Source organism: Bombina bombina, chromosome 2 (assembly GCF_027579735.1).
Source record: "Bombina bombina isolate aBomBom1 chromosome 2, aBomBom1.pri, whole genome shotgun sequence".
Classification (NCBI taxonomy): Eukaryota; Metazoa; Chordata; class Amphibia; order Anura; family Bombinatoridae; genus Bombina; species Bombina bombina.
The window spans coordinates 674,648,605-674,667,516 of NC_069500.1; the positions used below are offsets into that span (position 1 = coordinate 674,648,605).

General features: G+C 44.2%; 1 protein-coding gene across 1 annotated transcript in view; it reads left to right on the forward strand.

The window, feature by feature from the left end:
• CNTLN (centlein) overlaps positions 1–18,912 on the forward strand; it is a 969,919-nt gene that overhangs the window by 509,635 nt on the left and 441,372 nt on the right. The window contains exon 12 of the mRNA XM_053702639.1: positions 10,055–10,180. Coding sequence (XP_053558614.1) covers positions 10,055–10,180 — 126 coding nt within the window. The remainder of the gene's footprint in view (positions 1–10,054; positions 10,181–18,912) is intronic.

An 18,912-nucleotide genomic window follows, 5' to 3' on the forward strand; every position in this document is an offset into this window, starting at 1 on the left:
AATTTCAGTCACCTCTGCACCTTTGGCTTTTCCTTTCTCTTCCTAACTTCGATCGAATCACTGTAGGTGGAGGGAAGGGTGGAGCTATATATACAGCTCTGCTGTGGTGCTCTTTGCCACTTCCTGTTAGCAGGAGGATAAATCCTACAAGAAAGGATGAAATCCGTGGACTCGTCATATCGTAGAAGAAATTAATTTATCAGGTAAGCATAAATTTACTTTTTTGTGGTTCTCAGTGTGACTTATGCACTGATCTCATTTAGGTACAGTTCTCCTGTATATCTCACCAGCTGTTCAATTTCTGTGTTATACTTCTGTTACTTAAGATAGCAACTATTGCAGTCTTTCTGTATACTGTAGTGACTGTGTAAGTTCTGTATTGCAGCTTTGTGGTATTTATCAGGTACTGTTTACCTTTTGTGTACAGTTATTCTGTATACTACAGTAGTTGTTTAATATATGCTTTATAGTTTCATATGTACTTTCTCGTAACTGTTTACAGCCGGTATTGCTGTTGTTGTTATTGTATATTACTTTCACTGCTTATACCCAGTTCTACGGTATTCAGCAGTATCTGTTTGCATTTTGTCTATTACATTTATCAAGTACTAGGCGATAAGCCGGACCAGAAGGTAGTCTATTTTTTAAAGTGAAGTAAAATAAAAAATAAAAAAATTCTAAAATTACAGAAAAAAAATAAACTGTATTATCCAAAATAAAAACATTAAACCTAAACTAATACCACTTTAAAAATAAAAACACCCCCTAATCTAACACTAAATTACCAATAGCCCTTAAAAAGGGCCTTTTGTAGGGCATTGCCCTGAGCGATCAGCTCTTTTACCTAAATAAAGTACAAATTACCCCCTAAAAGTAAACCCTCCAACCCACACAACTCCCCAAAATAAAAAAAAACCTAAGTCTAAAAAACCTTAGCTACCTATTGCCACTAAAGGGGCATTTGTATGGGCATTGCCCTTAAAAGGGCAATCGGCTCTTTAGTGCCCATTAACCCCTTAAGGACAAGGCCATTTTTCAATTTCCTTCCCTTAAGGACAAGGGCTGTTTTTACATTTCTGCTGTTTTTTGTGTTTAGCTGTAATTTTCCTCTTACTCATTTACTGTACCCACACATATTATATACTGTTCTTCTCACCATTAAATTGACTTTCTAAAGATACCATTATTTTCATCATATCTTATAATTTACCATAAAAAATATTATAAAATATGATGAAAAAATAGAAAAAACACACTTTTCTTCATAAATGGAAAGAGTCCACAGCTGCATTCATTACTTTTGGGAAATAAGAACCTGGCCACCTGGAGGAGGCAAAGGCACCCCAGCCAAAGGCTTAAATACTCCTCCCACTCCCCTCATCCCCAACTCATTCTTTGCCTTTCGTCCCAGTAGTTTGGCAGAGAAGTGTCAGAAGTTTTAAGTAATCATGTCAGTCTCTCAGTAAAGGGCTTGGATGAAAGAGTCCAGAAATGCAAGGAGAGTCTTTCTGCGAAACCATCCCGACTCATATTAACAACTCCACAAGCAATCGGCGTTGCCGAACTTTGCTTCGCTGCCTGCTTTCTTCTCCCAAGTCCATGACGGAGGCGATGCTACTATCCGTCACACTTGAAGGGCCCTGTTCCTGTTCCGCGGCGTAGATTCCGGTAAGATCGTTTCATTTTACTTCTTCATGAATGTACTGTATCTCATTTGTTCCTGCGAACTTACATAAAAAAATACAGGATCTCAGTGGGACTCCTTTAGTATCTTGGAATCGAGGGTTAATATCTCCTGAGGGGGATTATTGAACAGGTTTATATGTGATTCAATCTGCTTATATGTAGTGTTACCTGGGCTCATGGCTTTTGGAACATAACAGACTTTGGAAGTGACGCGACCTTAGATTGGACTGTTCCTGAGTGTTGTGCCTTTCATTATAGGTTGGCTTGCGTTCGTGTTCTACTCAGACACGTTTTTGAGTTGTTAGGGACCCTATCCTTAATGGCTACGGGACTCCTCAGTCTTCTACTTCGAATGGCTTGCCTCATTAGACATGAGGGGAAGACGTAATCTCTTTTTAATCTTGTTATCGAGATCCTTCTCAGTTTTGTTGGAAGAACAGGGTTTCCGTTAGGCTGGTCCTGCGGGTATTTCTGTTCTTCTTAGTCGTTAACCTTCGGGTTGCTTCTCATTTAATTTTACTTTTATGTTTCCTTCGGGAACTTACTCTGGGATCGATACTCGATGTTTACTTCTGCAGAAGTTTTTTCGGGACACGTTCGTCCCATCAGTCCAAAAAAAGGAATTGCAGGCTGTACCAAAATAGTATGTATAAAAATTAAAAAAATTCGTCCCATGTTTGTCTGTTTTTTCTTCCTCCCTCTCTGAGGGTGGATTTAGTTGCTTGACAGTTATGACCCTGGTTGCAAGCTGGTCCTGCTTGGGTTCAGATCTTCTGTCTCGTGGCGTATTCAGAAATTTGGCGCCTGTTCTACCTGGCTGGTCAGAATGAGGCACCGAGGTCTTACAATATTATTTGTGTTCCCTGTTATTTTATATTACAAGTTTCAGCTATGCTTTCTTGAACGGACTTGCGGGTCCGTGCGTCTCACGGGATTGTTTCAGTCCTTCATAGCCGTCTATCTGGTGACTGGGTCAGTGAATTTTCGCTGCATCACTGTCTGTTGCTTCCGATGTCCTCGGGACCTAGAGTATTCCTTCCCACGTGGTTGTAAGGTGGAGGGTTTAGCACCTTTTTTCCGCCGGTCTGGACGGTTTTGCCTATCGGAGGCTCCGGGAATTGTCCTTCTTGGGACCTGTTCATTTAGTGGTTCCCTTCTCATTGAGACCTTTTTGGACTATGTCCGTTTCTCCTTGTGGATCGGGTCACCTTCTGGGGACCTGGATTTTCCTTCAGGAGTTGGCTGTTCCCTTTTAGGGACATTAGACAGTATGGTGTCTCTGGGCTTCGTTTAGGGGTCCCTTCCCGGAGTCGGGAATGCTCTGCATCTCCTTCTTGGGTAGAAAAGGTCTTAGTGGCTTTTCCACTCATATGGATTGCCATCCATTGTGGCATCTCTACCCATGTTTTTCTGTCCTCTGATTTCGTATCTGAGGTGATGTGGAGACTTGCTGTACTCCTTTCGGGTGACTTGTCCTCACTGTTCCCTTTGTTCTTTGAGTTTGTGGTGTTGTTCGGATGCCTGTTAGACTCTAGAGTCTGTATAGGGCCTTGTGAGGCTTTAGCTCTTTGGAGTGGGCTCCTGCAGGGGGTGGTCTCTTCCTTTGGGTCGGGACTTGCAAGGGATTCTTGCTCTTGTTATCTGGAATAATCTGGATTTTCCCCTGTTTTCTATATCAGACGGGGTATTTATGTTCCTGGAATGTTGTTTATTATAAACATTTGTGGGGCTTGGGCCTCTGTCCTGGTTCTTCTGGTTGTCAAGTGTTTCACTCAGCATTTTCACGTGTGGATCCCGCTGTGGTTTGTTACCTGACCTTTATGATTCTAGGGCTGGTTCGGGGTGCTCCAGTTTCCAGGGTACTTGGGCTTAGCCTTTGTTCTGGCTGTTCTGTTTTACAACCTGGCCAGATTTCCTGAGAGCCGGGGCTCTTTGGGGCTCGTCTTGTGCTGGACGATAAGGTTCCCCTGGGACAGCCAACTGGTGTAACCTAATGGTGGGCTTTGCTGCCTAGCAAGCGGACGGTTTGCAGTTGTTCAGCTGTAGCTATTGCGCCTTGCATGTGTGTTCGCAAGTTGTTTTTTTAAGGGGTTCTTTCCGTGTTCGTCAGTGGCGTGTCCTTGAGCTCTCTCGTTCGGCCTCCGGCTTCCTGTCTTATGGGCAGGTGCTTATCGATGCTCTCTTTTCAGGGGGTTAGTTGTCCTCCTTTAAGAGGTATGGTTCCTATTTTAGTGGCCTCTCCTGTGTACGGGAGGTTGGAACTGATGTTTTATCTGGTTCAGGGAATGGTCTGCTCTTTGTGTTGTTCCATTCCATCTGGGGAGCTGCTGGCTCTGCGTTGAGACTTTAGTTGGGTGGTTTTGCTAGATCTCATTGGGTCTAAAACCTTTTTCGACTGTCTCTAAGGAGGAGTTTTTGGGTTGGCACCCGAGCTCTGTTGGAGTGGCTGTATCCATTCTTCCACTGTCTTGGGGGCTGGTCTTGGGGTCTCTTTTGTTCCCCTGCTTTCAGATCTGTCGTAGCTTGGACTGGTCCAGCTAGGTGTAGGATCTGAGATCTGTTGCTGATCCTCAGGTCTTGGTGATGCCAGTGGGCCTTTTTTTTAAGTTCTGTGCTTCTCCCCTTTTTGGGATCTGTGAGTAGGTTGGGCGGCTTGGATTGCCTGGAGTGTGCCCTCTGTCTTGGAGGTTTGGCAATCTGATATTTTGTTCGGCCGATCTTTTCTTACGGATAGTATTTTTTCCTGTGTCTTCCTACGGATGGCAGAGTGTTACTGGACTCAGATGTTTACCTTTCTAGGTTTGATACACGTATTTTTTCGGTTTGCTCAGTTTTTTTTAGTTCTGACGGTTTGAGGACTTCGTCTTCAGCTATCTTTTTCGGTGCTGTTGCACAATGTTTGGGAGAGGTTTTCTTCTCCTTGCTGATGCTTGATTTTGCACCTTGTGGTTCTGCTTGGTCTGGGTGTCATCTCACCTTATTCTCAGGACCCATTTGGGTCTCTGTGGGCTTGGCTTCCTTTTAAAGGGGTTTTTCCTTTATGCAATCTTGCTGTACCCTTTAAGACTCCCTGTGGTTCCTCCTTGTCCTCTCCCTTTTGAGGACTTTGGCTGTTACTACTGGTGCTAGTAAGGGTTGTGTGGGGACCGACTGCTGGACGACGGTCTCTCCTGGAGGAGTGTTGGTTCAGTGAGTCTGCTTTCTGGTCTCTAGTTAGACATTTGGACTTTCTGCGGGTCAGTGTCCTTGGGACCTTGCCCTTTCTAGTTTTTCTCCAGGCTTCCATCGAAGTGGGGTTTGGTTGGGTTGTATTTTTTCAGTCCTGGCGCCCTCAGAATGGGCCGCCTGTTGTACCCTCCAGTTTTCGCATTCAGTGTCCTCTGTAGCTTGGGTATTGTTTTCCCAAAAGTAATAAATACAGCTGTGGACTCGTTCCATTTATGAAAAAAAACTTAAATTATGCTTACCTGATAAGTTTCTTTTCTTCAAATGGAAAGAGTCCACAGCTCCCTGCACTTTTTTTTTCTGTGGGGCGCCTGTTATTATTATTATTATTATTATCAGGTATTTGTAGAGCGCCAAATTTTTATTCTTCTGGCACCGTTTCACCCTGGTATTTCTTCTACTGTTCCTTGTTCATCGGCAGAATGACTGGGGAATGAGGGGAGTGGGAGGAGTATTTAAGCCTTTGGCTGGGGTGTCTTTGACTCCTCCTGGTGGCCAGGTTCTTATTTCTCAAAAGTAATGAATGCAGCTGTGGACTCTTTCCATCTGAAGAAAAGAAAATTATCAGGTAAGCATAATTTAAGTTTTTTCTAACTTTGACCACAAAAATCTGTTACACATCTACAACCACCAAAAAACACCCATGCTAAATAGTTTCTAAATTTTGTCCTGAGTTTAGAATTTCCCAATGTTTAATGTAATTGCTGTTTTTGCAAGTTATAGGGCAATAAATACAAGTAGCACTTTGCTATTTTCAAACCATTTGTTTTCAAAATTAGCGATAGTTACATTGGAACACTGGTATCTGTCAGGAATCCCTGAATATCCCTGGTACATTTCATGCCACTATTTCACCGCCAAATGCGGTCAAATAAAAAAAATCGTTCACTTTTTACAAACATACACCTAGATTTAGAGTTCTGCGTTAGCCGTCAAAAGCAGCGTTAAGGGGTCCTAACACTGCTTTTTTACCGCCTGCTGGTATTTAGAGTCAGTCAGGAAAAGGTCTACCGCTCACTTCCCTACCGTGATTCCAGGCTACCGCAGATCCCCTTACGCCAATTGCGTATCCTATCTTTTCAATGGGATCTGCCTAACGCCGGTATTTGGAGTCTTGGGAGAAGTGAGCGGTAGAGCCTCTACCGACAAGACTCATACCGACAAAAAAAAGTCAGTAGTTAAGAGCTTTATGGGCTAACGCCGGAATATAATGCTCTTAACTACTGTGCTCTAAAGTACACTAACACCCATAAACTACCTATGTACCCCTAAACCAAGGCCCCCCCCACATTGCCGCCACTCTAATAAAAATTTTTAACCCCTAATCTGCCGACCGGACACCGCCGCCAACTACATTATCCCTATGAACTCCTAATCGGCTGCCCCTAACATCGCCGACCCCTATATTATATTTATTAATCCCTAATATGCCCCCCCCAACGTCGCAGCTACCTAACTACACCTATTAACCCCAAATCTGCCGACCGGACCTCGCCGCCACTATAATAAATGTATTAACCCCTAAACCGCCGCACTCCTGCCTCGCAAACACTATAATAAATAGTATTAACCCCTAATCTGCCCTCCCTAACATTGCCGCCACCTACCTACAATTATTAACCCCTAATCTCCTGCCTGCACCGTCGCCGCTACTATAATAAAGTTATTAACCCCCTAAACCTAAGTCTAACCCTAACACCCCCCTAACATAAATATAATTTAAATTAAACTAAATAATATTCCTATAATTAAATAAATTATTCCTATTTAAAACTAAATACTTACCTATCAAATAAACCCTAATATAGCTACAATATAACTAATAGTTACATTGTAGCTATTTTAGGATTTATATTTATTTTACAGGCAATTTTGTATTTTTTTAACTAGGTACAATAGCTATTAAATAGTTAATAACTATTTAATAGCTACCTAGTTAAAATAAGTACAAAATTACCTGTAAAATAAATCCTAACCTAAGTTACAATTAAACCTAACACTACACTATCATTAAATTAATTAAATAAATTACCTACAATTACCTAAAATAAAATACAATAAAATAAACTATTCTATAATACAAAAAACAAACACTAAATAACAAAAAATAAAAAAGAATTACAAGCAGTTTAAACTAATTACACCTAATCTAAGCCCCCTAATAAAATAAAAAAGCCCCCCAAAATAAAAAATTCCCTACCCTATTCTAAAATACAAAAGTAATCTGCTCTTTTACCAGCCCTTAAAAAGGCTTTTTGTGTGGCCTTGCCCCAAAGTAATCAGCTCTTTTACCTGAAAATAAAAAACAATACCCCCCCCAACATACCCCCTACTCTAACCCACCCAAACCCCCTTAAAAAAACCTATCACTAACCCTCTGAAGATCATCCTACCTTGAGTCGTCTTCACTCAGCCGAGCCGAATTCTTCATCCAAGGTGCGCAGAGGAGGTCCTTGATCCGGTAGAAGTCTTCATCCAAGCGGGGCAAGAAGAGGTCCTCCATCCGGTAGAAGTGTTCATCCACTCAGCGTCTTCAATCCTCATCCATCCGGAGTGGAGCCATCTTCAAAGGAGCCAACGCGGAGCCATCCTCTTCTACCGACGGACTAACGACGAATGAAGGTTCCTTTAAGGGACGTCATCCAAGATGGCGTCCCTTCAATTCCGATTGGCTGATAGAATTCTATAAGCCAATCGGAATTAAGGTAGAAAAAAATCTGATTGGCTGATGCAATCAGCCAATGAGATTGAAGTTCAATCCGATTGGCTGATCCAATCAGCCAATCGTATTGAACTTGCATTCTATTGGCTGATCGGAACATTCGTTGTTAGTCCGTCGGTAGAAGAGGATGGCTCCACGTCGGCTCCTTTGAAGATGGCTCCGCTCCCGATGGATGAAGGTTGAAGACACCGCCTGGATGAACACTTCTACCGGATGGAGGACCTCTTCTTTCCCCGCTTGGATGAAGACTTCTACCGGATCAAGGACCTCCTCTGCGCACCTTGGATGAAGAATTCGGCTCGGCTGAGTGAAGACGACTCAAGGTAGGATGATCTTCAGGGGGTTAGCAATAGGTTTTTTTAAGGGGGGTTTGGGTGGGTTAGAGTAGGGGTATGTGGGTGGTGGGTTGTAATGTTGAGGGGGTATTGAATTTTATTTTCAGGTAAAATAGCGGATTACTTTGGGGCAAGGCCCCGCAAAAAGCCCTTTTAAGGGCTGGTAAAAGAGCTGATTACTTTTGTATTTTAGAATAGGGTAGGGAATTTTTTATTTTGGGGGGCTTTTTTATTTTATTAGGGGGCTTAGATTAGGTGTAAGTTTAAAATGCTTGTAATTCTTTTATATTTTTTGTAATTTAGTGTTTTTTTTGTATTATAGAATAGTTTATTTTATTGTATTTTATTTTAGGTAATTGTAGGTAATTTATTTAATTAATTTAATGATAGTGTAGTGTTAGGTTTAATTGTAACTTAGGTTAGGATTTATTTTACAGGTAATTTTGTACTTATTTTAACTAGGTAGCTATTAAATAGTTATCAACTATTTAATAGCTATTGTACCTAGTTGAAATAAATACAAAGTTGCCTGTAAAATAAATATAAATCCTAAAATAGCTACAATGTAACTATTAGTTATATTGTAGCTATATTAGGCTTTATTTGATAGGTAAGTATTTAGTTTTAAATAGGAATAATTTATTTAATTATAGGAATATTATTTAGTTAAATTTAAATTATATTTATGTTAGGGGGGTTTTAGGGTTAGGGTTAGGTTTAGGGGTTAATAACTTTATTATAGTAGCGGCGATGGTGCAGACGGGAGATTAGGGGTTAATAATTGTAGGTAGGTGGCGGCGATGTTAGGGAGGGCAGATTAGGGGTTAATAAAATTTATTGTAGTGTTTGCGAGGCGGGAGTGCGGCGGTTTAGGGGTTAATACATTTATTATAGTGGGGCGAGGTCCGGTCGGCAGATTAGGGATTAATAAGTGTAGTTAGGTAGCGGCGACGTTGGGGGGGACAGATTAGGGGTTAATAAATATAATGTAGGGGTCAGCGATGTTAGGGGCAGAAGATTAGGGGTTCATAGGGATAATGTAGGTGGCGGCGGTGTCCGGAGCAGCAGATTAGGGGTTAATAATATAATGCAGGTGTCAGCGATAGCTGGGGCGGCAGATTAGGGGTTAATAAGTGTAAGCTTAGGGGTGTTTAGACTCGGGGTTCATGTAAGGGTGTTAGGTGCAGACTTAGAGAGTGGTTCCCCATAGGAAACAATGGGGCTGCGTTACGGAGCTTTACGCTGCTTTATTGCAGGTGTTGGGCTTTTTTTCAGACGGCTCTCCCCATTTATGTCTATGGGGAAATCATGCACGAGCACGTAAAACCAGCTCACCCCAGCGCTGGTATTGGAGTGCAGTATTTACGCTGCAATATTGCCTGCTAACGCCGGGTTTTTGTAAACCTGTAATACCAGCGCTGTAGGGAGGTGAGTGGTGACAATAACTTGTAAGTTAGTACTGAGCCGCTCTTACCGCAAAACTCGTAATCTAGCCATATGTTTCTTACTTCCTCCTTTCTTGGCTATACAGAATACTTGGAGGGAATAGGAGGTAGGATAGATATTTAGGCTTTTTCTGTAGGGTATCTTTGCCTCCTCCTGGTGGCCATGAATTCCCAACAGTAATGAATAAATCATGGACTCTCACCACCAAGAAAGAAAGGAATTTATCAGGTAAGAATAAATTATGTTTTACAAAATAATTTTATTTTATCTGTGAAACTGGTAACCACACAAAATGGAACACCTGTGTGGGAAATATTCCTTTACATTTTTAAAACTCCCCTAATGTGAGGTTAATACTTTTGTGGCAATTCACAGAAACTTTACATATAAGCCATAAACCTCCTCTTTGTGTTTATTCTTTTTTTCTAAAAGATGTACCGGACATTGATTTTTGTGATTAGGTAAAATTTAAAAATTATTTCACAATCTTAGCCTACTTGTGTCTACATAAAAAATATCAGTTTCCAAACTCATAAAAGCTAATTTTGTGTGTTAGTAAGCTTGATACAATAACAGCATTACATGTATATTATAATTAAAGATTAAGCTTTTTTAAGCATTGTTTTTTTTAACTTTACAGTGAGAATGGGAAATACAGTGAAACACCACGTGCTGAATTTTGGCAACTTCGACATGAAGACTCTGATGCAGTGTGGAATGAACTTGCACACTTCAGACGAGAACAGCAAAAGTTATTAGTTGATAAGTAAGTATTTATTATTATTATTAATGTAAGGTAACTTTTCAACATCATCATGGCATGTATTCAAGCAAGTTTTGTTAATTTGAATACAAATTATTCTAAGTGATTCAAATTATTAAATCAGCCCTTAATTTCTCTATTTCTTATTAATAAGGGTATAATACAGTACATGTATCTTTTTTTCCATGCTGGAATTCATTTATATAAGGTGTTGCTTTTTAGTTGATAAAGTTTTTGCTTTATCATGATGTGCTGTGGCCACCTCTAAATTGCAGATCTGAAAAGATTTGTGTAAGGCTTTAGGTATTAGTGAAGGAAAACAAACAATACGATGTATTATCTAATGAATATTAGAAGGAAGGCATATGTTTCACTCTACATATTGTCTCCCATTTTAAATCCAATATAGTTTTCATTGTTAAGCCTTTATCTTTGAATTATTTGGCCCTCTATTTTGTTATAAACTATTAAAAGAGCTGCTATTTGAATTGGGTAAATCATCTAAGTATTAATTGGATATTGCAAGAAATATGTTTTTATTTTATAAGATAGAGTCCACTATCCATTACTCCTGGGATTCAACTCCTGGCCACTAGGAAGCAAGGATTGGCAAAACTTGAAGAGTACTTAGTTCATCCTACCTCTCTGGTATGCTAGACTTTCCTTTGCTTTCCAGGAGGAAGGAGAAGAATTGAGATGCTCCAGATTCTTTGTTGAGAGGGGTCTTCAGACTAATTTGAGGTCCATTTTACTAAAAGTCAGAGGGGATATTAAAGTATAGGGTAGGGAAACAATTACTTCCAGTAAAGGAGTTAGTCACAAGCCTGCCACAGGTGTCACGGGGACCAGTCCCTTAGCCTACTTCTGTTGGGTCTTTGAGATGCTCCTTACAGTAATCCATTACTGTGACGTGTACACTGAACTAGATGGGCTCTCTACTGTAAGCAGTTTATTTCTGCAGCTGGATAAGCACTGTAGAGTGGGTGCATCTCAAGATAATTGAGCAATTAAATGCACTCACATAGCCCCCAGTCTGTTAACAGTTACACCATTCAGGGGGTATATCTTAACCAGGGGACATTACACTTTTTTCCTAGACTTTATTTATTCAGTCTAGTAAAACGTTATTAGAGATAGATAGTTGGGCTTGAATCTTTCTTAGTGTGAATTTTTTTTTTTTATAATTTTCCATTTGGATAATTTGGTGTGCTCTTTATCTGTTAGCGCGCTCAACGTTAACATTTCTATTTTCTTTTTCTATTTACATTTGTTTTCTGTCAGTGCTATTAGGCTTACTCGTTTTGCACACACCAGCTTTTAACAAAATTTGTATTCCCCCACTACTCTTCTAAGTTGCGATCTTGACTTGGCTAAGAACGCTCCACATTTCTAATTTTATTTAGCACGGCAATTGGAGATTCTTGGCAGCGCAGATTTTCCCTGCCTTTGCTAGTATCCACTTCGCTTATATAGTTTTCTGTGGTTACGGACATTCTTTTCTCTCTAGTGGTGTCGCTGCGTGGAGGGGTAATATTATATCTTTGCAGTCAGCTGGATTTACTTGTTTAAATTGTTATTTATTTTAAAAAGAAGTTATTCTATGTTTTTCTACACTACAAGGGTTTTACATAGCCCTTTCTGTCATTATATTTCTCTATCCTTAAAGCTATAAGACCCTGCTTTTTAAAAAAAAATATATCTGTTTCTGATATTTGTTTTCTTTATTTTCCTATAGAGCATGCTGAAACTATCCCTACTACTTTAGTGCAAGACCCTTTTAAAATGCAGATCCACTGCCAAGTTTAAATGTGTATTTCTTTCATATTGGTCATGAGAGTCCACAATCCATTACTCTTCGCAATCACCTTTCCTGACATCAAGGAGGGGGCAATGCTGGTGGACATGGCCCCCTCAAGTAAGCATAAAAGGTCAGTTTATGTATTAAGTTTTTATCCTGTATTTATTGATGTGTCTGTTCCTAGTCTTTATTTCTTTCATGTAATTGGCAAGAGTCCATGAGCTAGTGACGTATGGGATATACAATCCAACCAGGAGGGGCAAAGTTTCCCAAACCTCAAAATGCCTATAAATACACCCCTCACCACACCCACAATTCAGTTTTACAAACTTTGCCTCCTATGGAGGTGGTGAAGTAAGTTTGTGCTAAGATTTCTACGTTGATATGCGCTTCTCAGCATTTTGAAGCACGATTCCTCTGAGTACAGTGAATGTCAGAGGGATGTGAAAGGAGTATCACCTATTGAATGCAATGGTTTTCCTCACGGGGATCTATTTCATAGGTTCTCTGTTATCGGTCGTAGAGATTCATCTCCTACCTCCCTATTCAGATTGATGATATATTCTCCTATTCCATTACCTCTACTGATAACCGTTTCAGTACTGGTTTGGCTATCTGCTATATGTGGATGGGTGTCTTTTGGTAAGTATGTTTTCATTACTTAAGGCACTCTCAGCTATGATTTGGCACTTTATGTATTTATATAAAGTTCTAAATATATGTATTGTACTTATATTTGCCATGATTCAGGTTTTCAGTATATTTCCTTTTGCAGACTGTCAGTTTCATATCATGATTTTTTATGAAAAATGTATTTCTTACCTGGGGTATAGTTTCTTTTTCAAATTAACTGTTTAAATTCGCAGGCAGAATTAGGCTCGCAAGGGCGCAAAATGCCAAAGTTTATTGCGTCATTCTTGGCGCGAGATTTTTTGGCGCGAAGTTACATTCGTTGACGCAAATTCGTCATTTCAGGCATCTTAGTTGACGCTGAGTCCTTCACAAGGTTGCGTCATCTGTGATGCGAGTGTGCCGTTTTCGGACGTTTTTGGCGCCAATAAAAAATATTTTTCTGTTTGTTGTGCGTCATTCTTGGCGCCAAATATTTTCATTATTTAAGACCCCATTCCTATTTGCCTCTTGCCTTTTTTCTATGTCAGAGGGCTATGCTGTTTGCATTTTTTCCCATTTCTGAAACTGCCATATAAGGAAATTGATCATTTTGCTTTATATGTTGTTTTTTCCTCTTATATTTGCAAGATGTCTCAATCTGATCCTGTCTCAGAATTCACTGTTGGATCCCTGCTGCCTGATAACAGTTCTAGCTAAGTGGATTTGTTGTAAATTTGTGGAGGTTATACCTCCATCTGTGGTTTGTAATAGTTGTTATGATAAACTTTTACATTCAGAGAATAGTTCATTACCTGTTGCTTTTCCCTCAACATCTAATGCACAAGATATACCTGTAAATTTAAGAGAATTTATTTCTGATTCTATTCAGAAGGCTTTGTCTGCCATTCCGCCTTCTAATAAACGTAAAAGGTCTTTTAAAACTTCTCATAAAGTAAAGTAAATTTCAAATGACTGGCAACATACTGAATTATCCTTCTCTGATGTGGATCTATCAGATTCAGAAGATCCTGCCTCAGATATTGACACTGACAAATCATCTTATTTATTTAAAATGGAGTATATTCGTTCTTTGTTAAAAGAAGTGTTGATTACTGTGACGGATACCTCAGCTACCCCGACTGGGTAGCTCCGCCAAACGGGTCCTGCTTCCTCCCTGCTGACTGCAGCTATGTAGCTGGCAAGTGAGCACAGCCTGTAGCCACCCCTGATGCCCAACAGCACCAGTACTCAGGGTCCCACCCTGTGGCAGACTCCAGCTACCCAGACTAGGTAGCTCTGCCAGAGGGTCCCTCCTCTGCCTGGAACAGGCTGCTATGTAGCCCAGGAAAGTGATTTTAGCAGGAGCCCACCCAAATAACTAGACATACTAGCATTCAGGTGAAACAGGAACTGATTTTATTGAAAACACACACTCCTTTTATACAGACAGCTCATCTTGATAAGACCATGGACAATCCCACTATTTTCCCGTCATACCCGCCCCTCCAGACAGCCCGGCACCTCCATAGGAGCCACAGTCTCAAAAAATCCCAATACCTAGGGGTGGCAGTTTCGGGGTGATCCCGGTAAAGTGGTGGAACTTCCAGGGTGTCATTTTAAAGCTCTCGGTCCTCAGATGCTCAGCATAATTCGTTACTGGGGACCGGAGTTACAGTCCGTTGAAGTTATGGGGGTAGAGGTGTCCAAAACCCCTGGTTACCAAAGCAGCTCCCTTCCGGTAATTCCACCACCTCTTGTCCTCCCTAGGGGCTACTAATCCCCAAAAGAACGGAGCTCTGGGGCACATGGTTGCTGGAGCGACCGGGGGTAAAGTTAGCGGGTGTCCTGTGGCCGACCAGGAGTTCCAGGAGCCCAGCCAGCCTAGGAGGGTTTCCAGGTCATAGACCAGCTCTTCTCTAAACAAGTTTGGAACACAAAACCATGCAAACAAAAGCTTCCAGAGATTGTGGTTGCTCTGAGGAGCCCAACACCACTGAGAAACAACAGGGGTGAGGTTATAGGGGGGTGGGGGGTAGCCTTAGCTGTCTGGTATCCATGACATCTCCCCCCCCTCCAGTTTGGCAGACCCGGCTAGACCCTTAACGGGTTGGCCTGGGGCTGTCCGACGGTGGCCCTCCACTTCTCTGTTGCTGGGAGAGGTTATCCCATCTCTCCTGAGCTTGGGGCATCCTGGGGGGTTCCTGATGGCATTTATACCCTGCGCCCTGGGCGCAGGGATAGTCACATAATCCAATGTCCCAAACAAGTTTGCTAAGGCCGGCTCCCAAACAATTGCTGTCCCACACACTCTGTTTAGTACTGGCTGACCCACCCACAAACAAAGCCATTGCCGGTTTCCCGGCTGCAGGTGGAAGTTGCTCCTTGGTGGGGCAGGCAAAACTCGGGTGCCCAAACTTGTGGCACCAACTGCATGAGGGGGTACCCCCCTGTGAGAAATACTCCGGGACGAGAAAAGGGTAGAGACCCTGCCAAGCTACTGAGCGGAGAGACCGTCTGTCTCTTCTTCTGAGAAGATCTACCGCTGGGGAGGGAGGTCTGCAACCTCCGCTCCATGGGAAACTGCTCTGCTACTGGGGAGGGAGACCGACTGTCTCCTCCTCCGGGAAGGGGTTCTGCCGCTGGGGAGAGTTATCGACATCAGTCTCTCCCTGCAAGGGGTTCTGTGTAAGCGGAGGGAGGACAACTACCTCCACTCCCAGGGGATGGCTTTGCCGTTGGGTAGAGAGACCGACTGTTTCCTCTCCCATTAAGGGGTTCTGTTTACGGGGGGGAGGACGACTACCTCTGCTCCCAGGGGATGGCTCTGCCGCTGGGGAGAGAGACCGACTGTCTCCTCTCCCGGATCCTGGCTCTGCCGCTGGGGAGAGAGACCAACCGTCTCCTCTCCCAGGAAGGGGTTCTGCGTACGGGGAGGGAGGACGACTACCTCTGCTCCCAGGGGATGGCTCTGCCGCTGGGGAGAGAGACCGACTGTCTCCTCTCCCGGCTCCTGGCTCTGCCGCTGGGGAGAGAGACAGACTGTCTCCTCTCCCAGGAAGGGGTTTTGTGTATGGGGAGGGAGGATGACTACCTGCGCTCCCAGGGGATGGCTCTGCCGCTGGGGAGAGAGACCGACTGTCTCCTCTCCCGACTCCTGGCTCTGCCGCTGGGGAGAGAGACCGACTGTCTCCTCTCCCAGGTAGGGGTTCCGTTTACGGAGAGGGAGGATGACTACCTCTGCTCCCAGGGGATGGCTCTGCCGCTGGGGAGAGAGACCAACTGTCTCCTCTCCCTGCTTCTGGCTCTGCCGCTGGGGAAAGAGACTGACTGTCTGCTCCCAGGAAGGGGTTCTGCGTACGGGGAGGGAGGATGACTACCTCCTCTTCCAGGGGATGGCTCTGCCGCTCGGGAAAGAGACCGACTGTCTCCGCTCCTGGCTCTGCTGCTGGGGAGAGAGACCGATTGTTCTGCATACGGGGAGGGAGGATGACTACCTCCACTCCCAGGGGATGGCTCTGCTGCTGGGGAGAGAGACCGACTGTCTCCTCTCCCGGCTCCTGGCTCTGCCGCTGGGGAGAGAGACCGACTGTCTCCTCTCCCAGGAAGGGGTTCTGCTTACGGGGAGGGAGGACGACTACCTCTGCTTCCAAGGAATGGCTCTGCCACTGGGAGAGAGACCGACTGTCTCCTCTCCCTGCTCCTGGCTCTGCCACTGGGGAGAGAGACCGACTGTCTCCTCTCCCAGCTCCTGGCTCTGCCGCTGGGGAGAGAGACCGACTGTCTCCTCTCCCAGGAAGGGGTTCTGTTTACGGGGTGGGAGGACAACTACCTCTGCTCCCAGGGGATGGCTCTGCCGCTGGGGAGAGAGACCGACTGTCTCCTCTCCCTGCTCCTGGCTATGCCACTGGGGAGAGAGACCGGCTGTCTCCTCTCCCAGGAAGTGGTTCTGTTTACGGGGAGGGAGGAAGACTGGCACCGTTCCCTGGAGCTGTTACAGGTGCTGGGCAGAGGCCGGCGGCTTTCTGCCCTGTTGTCAGCGCTTCTGCTGGGGTGGCTCCCTTGTCCAAGTCTATAAGCTCAGAGCCAGACTGCTGATCAGGATCCAGCAGCCCTGGTTCCCTTTTTCTTTGTTGCCACTCCTCCACGGTCGAGCTGCAGAGTGCTGCACCCCAGATCTGTATGCCCTTGGCACGCTGCTTAACAAGATCTAGCAGCCTCTTGTATTCCTTGAACAGTGCCTCTTCCTGATTGATTATAAAATCCAGATCGTCTAGTAGCCTGGATTTCTCCAAGAGATCCAGCAGTTCCTCTTGGAGCCCAGAGATATCCTCCAGACCCTTGTCCATCTCGCTCCCAAACTGTGGGTCCTCTGTCCTATTTGTAAATAGCAATCCAGGGCCACCGAAGCCAAAGCCCTCTGTGGGGGAGCCATCCTCCAGCCATGGCTGCGCTTGCATTACGAGCCATTGGAGGGCCCGATAGCTGTCCTCCACCCACATCTCCTGCTGGATCAGTCTATGTAGAACAGATAGCCATTCCTTCTTTGGCTGTTTTCCCAGGAAAGGCACTCTCACGGTCCGCCGAATCCGGAACCTCGTGTAATTCGTGGGGAGGACCTTTCCATTGTCACACTCCTGTTGAAGAGCCTCCCACCAGAGGTCCCGGCGGATCAGGTGCCTCTGTTCCAGCACGTCCTGTTGGTAAGTCCTGTACTCTCCTTAATTAGACTACCATAGTTACCGGCTACTGTGGCCCTTCTCCTCTGTAAGCAGGAATCGTGTGGAAGAAGCAGATCCCACCACTGCCAGCCAATGTGATGGCTACCCCGACTGGTTAGCTCCGCCAAACGGGTCCTGCATCTTCCCTGCCGACTGCAGCTATGTAGCTGGCAAGTGACCACAGCCTGTAGCCACCCCTGATGCCCAACAGCACCAGTACTCAGGGTCCCACCCTGTGGCAGACTCCAGGTACCCAGACTAGGTAGCTCTGCCAGAGGGTCCCTCCTCTGCCTGGAACAGGCTGCTATGTTGCCCAGGAAAGTGATTTTAGCAGGAGCCCACCCAAATAACTAGACATACTAGCATTCAGGTGAAACAGGAACTGATTGTATTGAAAACACACACTCCTTTTATACAGACAGCTCATCTTGATAAGACCCTGGACAATCCCACTATTTTCCCGCAATTCCCGCCCCTCCAGACAGCCCGGCAGCTCCATAGGAGCCACAGTCCCACATAATCCCAATACCTAGGGGTAGCAGTTTTGGGGTGATCACGGTAGAGCAGCGGAACTTCCAGGGTGTCATTTTAAAGCTCTTGGTCCCCAGATGCCACAGTCAGCATGATTCGTTACTGGGAACCGGAGTTACAGTCCATTGAAGTTATGGGGGTAGGGGTGTCCAAAACCCCTGGTTCGCAAAGCAGCTCCTCTCCGGTAATTCCCCCACCTCTTGTCCTTCCTAGAGGCTACTAATCCCCAAAAGAGCGAAGCTCTGGGGCACATGGTTGCTGGAGCGACCAGGGGTAAAGTTAGCGGGTTTCCTGCTGTCCTGTGGCCGACCGGGAGTTCCAGGAGCCCAACCAGCCTAGGAGGGTTTTCCAGGTCATAGACCAGTTCTTCTCTAAACAAGTTTGGAACACAAAACCATGCAAACAAAAGCTTCCAGAGATTGTGGTTGCTCTGAGGAGCCCAAAACCACTGAGAAACAACAGGGGTGAGCTTGTAGGGGGTGGGGGGTAGCCTTAGCTGCCTGGTATCCGTGACAATTACATTAGATATGGAGTAAACTAGTCCTCTTGATATTAAAACTAGTAAACATTTAAATTCTGTTTATAAACCTCCTGTGGTTATTCCAGAGGTTTTCTTTCATGTAATTAGCAAGAGTCCATGAGCTAGTGACGTATGGGATATACATTCCTACCAGGAGGGGCAAAGTTTCCCAAACCTTAAAATGCCTATAAATACACCCCTCACCAAACCCACAATTCAGTTTTACAAACTTTGCCTCCCATGGAAGTGGTGAAGTAAGTTTTTGCTAGATTCTACGTTGATATGCGCTTCGCAGCAGGCTGGAGCCCGGTTTTCCTCTCAGTGTGCAGTGAATGTCAGAGGGATGTGAGGAGAGTATTCCCTATTTGAATTCAATGGTCTCCTTCTACGGGATCTTTTTCATAGGTTCTCTGTTTTCGGTCGTAGAGATTCATCTCTTACCTCCCTTTTCAGATCGACGATATACTCTTATATACCATTACCTCTACTGATTCTCGTTTCAGTACTGGTTTGGCTATCTGCTATATGTAGATGAGTGTCCTGGGGTAAGTAAGTC